Genomic DNA, 4276 nt, shown 5'->3' on the forward strand with positions numbered 1-4276 from the left:
GAAATTGTTTATGCAATCTCTAGTTGAAGATGCCAAGGATTGGTACAGAGGGTTGCCCATAGATGGAATAAGTTCTTGGGAAGAATTCAAGAATTGCTTTCAAGAGTAGTATGGGGACAAGAAAAATGTGAGCTTCATGCTCAATGAGTTTAATAATATCAGAAAATCTGATAATGAGGTTGTCATTGACTTTAATGCAAGGTTATAAAAGGCAATACATAGATTATTTCAAGTGATGAGGTTAGATGAAAATGTATGTTTAACCACCTATTATAATGCCTTTGACCCAAAGATGGCCTATATCTTTAGGGATAAAAACCCACACAGTCTAAGGGATGCTTTCAGAATTGCAATAAAATGTGGAAAGTAATAGGAAAGCATCAGGCAAAGTGGGAAGAAGAATTGATGGCAGACCGTGGCAAGAGAAAAGCCCACAACTAAGTAAGTCCCTAGAGAAGAGGATAAGATTGAGGAACTAATGACTGCTATGAAAGACCTTACTACAAAGGTGAGTAAGAATGATAAAACTCATTATAATTGGCAAGATTGGCCTGCTAGGTTACATGATATGCCATATAACACTACCTAGAAAGATGGCAAACCTGTGTAAGACAAGCCAAGAAGTACACAGAATCATGATACTCCTCACCCTTTAAAAGGTGGAAACATGCATAATATGGAGAATACTCCTTGGTGTGTAGCATGTGATGGATGACATTCCCCTTACCAGTGTGATGTGGCTTAGGCTTTAAATGAATCTATGAGGAGTGAGGGTGAATTGAGATATCAGAATGAGGATAAGCCTGCAGTAAATATTTTTGAAACCATTATTGAAAGTGACTATGAGTCTTCACAAGATGAAGAAGATAAGTATGATGCATTAAGAAATAATGCAAATTACCATGGGCAATTAACAATTGATTGGCATCCTACCCTAAATGTGGTGACAATTGAGGATGAAGAAGTTCATCTTAGAAGGCCTAGTGAGGAAGAAGTCAAGAACCTCACCAAAGCTTCAATAGCTAAGGCCAAGCATAATTATAATCTGAGAAGTAGCAAGAAAGATGAGAATCAGAGTGAGCTTGGTTCCATGTTTATTAAAGAACTTTTTTCAGAAAAAGGTGGCTAATGGTAATACTTCTGCCAAAGATGGTCATGCTAAAATGGATAAGTCCAACACTTCAGGGAAACCTGAGAAGGTTAATGCAATTGGTGATTTATTAGAGACCACTGCTGATAAGAAGACAAGTCACCAAAAGGTAGATAAGGGTAAAGCCCATTCTGAGTCTAATAGTAATTCTGCATTTGATATGACTGAAGCTTTAACCCAGATGAAAGTTACAGTGCCACTGGTGGAGTTGTTATAAATAAAAGAACACAGAGAAGTTGTGTTTTCTTTTCTTTTTAGTATATTAGATACAGATGTATCTTAACCAAAAGGTACTAAAAAGGAGAGAAAGGATCAAGAGCAAAAAATACCATAAATTAATGTGGGAACCACAATTAATCAAGAACCTTCCCAACTTGATCCTTTTTATGTGACATTATTAGTCAAAAATAGACTAATAAAAAATTGTATGATATATTCTGGGGCTGCTGCAAATGTGATACCATATGGGGTCTTCAAGGAGTTGGGATTGTTAGTAAGTACCTTGTATGGGAAGTTCTATACTATGGATAACAGAGAAGTACCTGTTGTGGGTACAATGAAAGATGTAGAGGTGAAAATAGCGAAATTCCCTGAGGCCACCTATAAGATGGATGTCATAGTAACTGACACCAAGCCCCATTATGGAATTCTTTTATCTAGACAATGGGCTACAACAATTGGAGGAAATTTCCAACTAGACCTCTCATATGCAACCATCCTAGTGAATGGAAATAAGGTGAAATTATATAGAGAATCACGTGCCCTAAGGGTCATTGAGATAGTAGATCTTAACATGCTTAATTGCATGATTGATGTGGACCTTGACAACTTTAGAATTGAACTAGTTCAACCTCAGCTAAAAAATATAGACCCTATTGTTAATGAATTGGAATCTCAATAGGAAGGCTTATGGTAGATTTATTTTGATGGAGCTTGTTCCAAATAAGGATCTGGAGCAGTAGTACTTTTTGTTTTCCCATTAAGTGTTACTTTTAAATACTCCTTTCTATTCACTTTTCAGTGCACAAATAATATAGCTGAGTACGAGACCTTATTATTGGGGTTGGAAATTGCTAAGAAACATGGGATTCAATTGTTAAGAGTCTTTGGAGATTCAAAACTTTTGGTTTCTCAGATAAGATCAAAATATGCATCTAAGAATGACAGGTTAAAAAAGTATAAGCATGCTATTTGGGATGTTATTGAGTATTTTGATGCATTTTCAATTGACTGGATTCAAAGGTCAAAAAACATTATGTTAGACTTCTTAGCTAATGTTGCATTGAAAAATGATGATGTAACACTAACTGGAGTATCAATACTTGAGATCAAGGCCATACCTGCTATCCAAAACAATGTGTATAACTGGTAGGTGTTCGAAAATGATGATGATATAGTTAAGTTTGTACAATGCATTGATGACTATCATGGCCAAAAAATTGATTGTAATGCATTGGTAGAAGAAGTAGATGAGAAAGAAATAGTTTTTGGAAATGACATAGTTCAACTAGAAACTAATGAGATACCCAGAGGACTAATGGAACTAGAGGGTATGTTCAGCTATAGTGACAATCATTTACACTAGAAGTCATCTACTAAGTTGGAAGAACTAGAAGAGGTTAACCTAGGGACAGAGTCATCCCCTAAGTTGGTGTATATTGGGAAAAGTTTGCCTTCCCATATCAAGGCTAACCTCATTAATCTGCTAAAAAAGTACAAACATGTTTTTGCTTGGTCTTATGATTAATTGAAGGCGTATAGACAAGATTTATTTCAGCATGATGCTAAGCCTTTCAGACAAAAGAAAAGACCTATAAAACCCTTCCTAGAACCCAAAATGCAGTAGGAACTGATCAACCTGAGAGAAGGGGGAATTATAAAGCCTATAAGGCATTCATCATGGGTATCCAATTTGATTCCTGTCAGGAAGAAGACTAGGGACATAAGGCTCTGTGTAGATTTTAGGAATTTGAATGTCGCTTCTCTTAAGAACAACTAATCATCACCAAATACGGAAGCTATGCTACAAAGGGTCACTGGGTGTGACCTATTATCAATGATGGATGACTTCTCTAGTTACAATCAGGTATTGGTAAAAGAGTCCGAGTAGTTCAAGACTACTTTTACTACCCCTTGGGGAACCTATGTTTATGTAAGGATGCCATTTGGTTTAAAGAATGTTGGTTAAAATTTTTAGAGGGCTATGGATGTAACCTTCAAAGAATTTATTAACATCATAATGGTTGTCTACCAGGATGATCTTACATGTTTTTCAAAGAAGGCAGATGATCACTGTGGTCATCTAGAAAAATTATTTTGTAGGGCCTTGGAATTTGGTATGTCTCTAAATCCCCAAAAATGCCACTTTGCTATAACTGAAGGAAAGCTATTAGGATATATTGTTTCCAAGGAAGGAGTTAGGATTGACCCTGAGAGAATTGAGGCTATTAACAATGTGCCTCAACCAAAGAATGTTAAAGGAATTCAATCCTTCTTGAGTAAGGTGAATTTTGAAAGAAGGTTTATAGCCAACTTTGCTGAGATTGTTAAGCCTATTGTTAAGCTACTGAAAAAGGATGCTAAGTTTTCTTGGGATGAAGAAGCAACACAGACCTTTGACAAGATTAAAAGGGCTATTCAGGAAGCCCCAATGCTAAAATCTCCTGACTACAATAAGGCTTTCTCACTATTTTCCTTTGCTTCTCACCATACAATAGCAACAATTTTGCTTCAGAAGGATGATGAAGGGTATGCACATCCAATTTCTTTTAAAAGTAAATCCTTGCAGGTTGCTGAGTTAAAATATGAAATTATGGAAAAACAGGCATATGATTGGTCAAGGATTTTAAAGCATTCGGGCCTTATCTTGTAAATGTAAGAGTTATTGTCTATGTCCCACATGAAACTATCAAAGATATTTTATCTCAGTCTGAAGTTACTGGTAAAAGGTGTAGGTGGATAAATAGGATACAAGAGTTTGATCTTGAGATCAAGATCACAAAGTTGGTAAGAGGATTGGGCCTGGCCAAACTAATGACCAAGTCAAATCTTTCTAACATCAACATCAACAATGTTGAAATTGAAGAGGTTATGGTCACTAGCATCAAAATGCAGCCATGGTATTTA

The 4276-nt window shown here is 36.1% G+C and overlaps 1 protein-coding gene across 1 annotated transcript; it reads left to right on the top strand.

Moving 5' to 3' along the window:
* Positions 1-478: 478 nt before the first annotated feature.
* On the top strand, positions 479-4022 carry LOC131043604 (uncharacterized). Its single transcript, XM_057976833.2, has 4 exons — positions 479-508; positions 1116-1352; positions 2172-2518; positions 3671-4022. Exons 1-4 carry the CDS (start codon positions 479-481, stop codon positions 4020-4022), a joined length of 966 nt encoding a protein of 321 aa, XP_057832816.2.
* Positions 4023-4276: the final 254 nt, after the last annotated feature.

This window comes from Cryptomeria japonica, chromosome 1 (genome assembly GCF_030272615.1).
Source record: "Cryptomeria japonica chromosome 1, Sugi_1.0, whole genome shotgun sequence".
NCBI classification, from domain to species: Eukaryota; Viridiplantae; Streptophyta; class Pinopsida; order Cupressales; family Cupressaceae; genus Cryptomeria; species Cryptomeria japonica.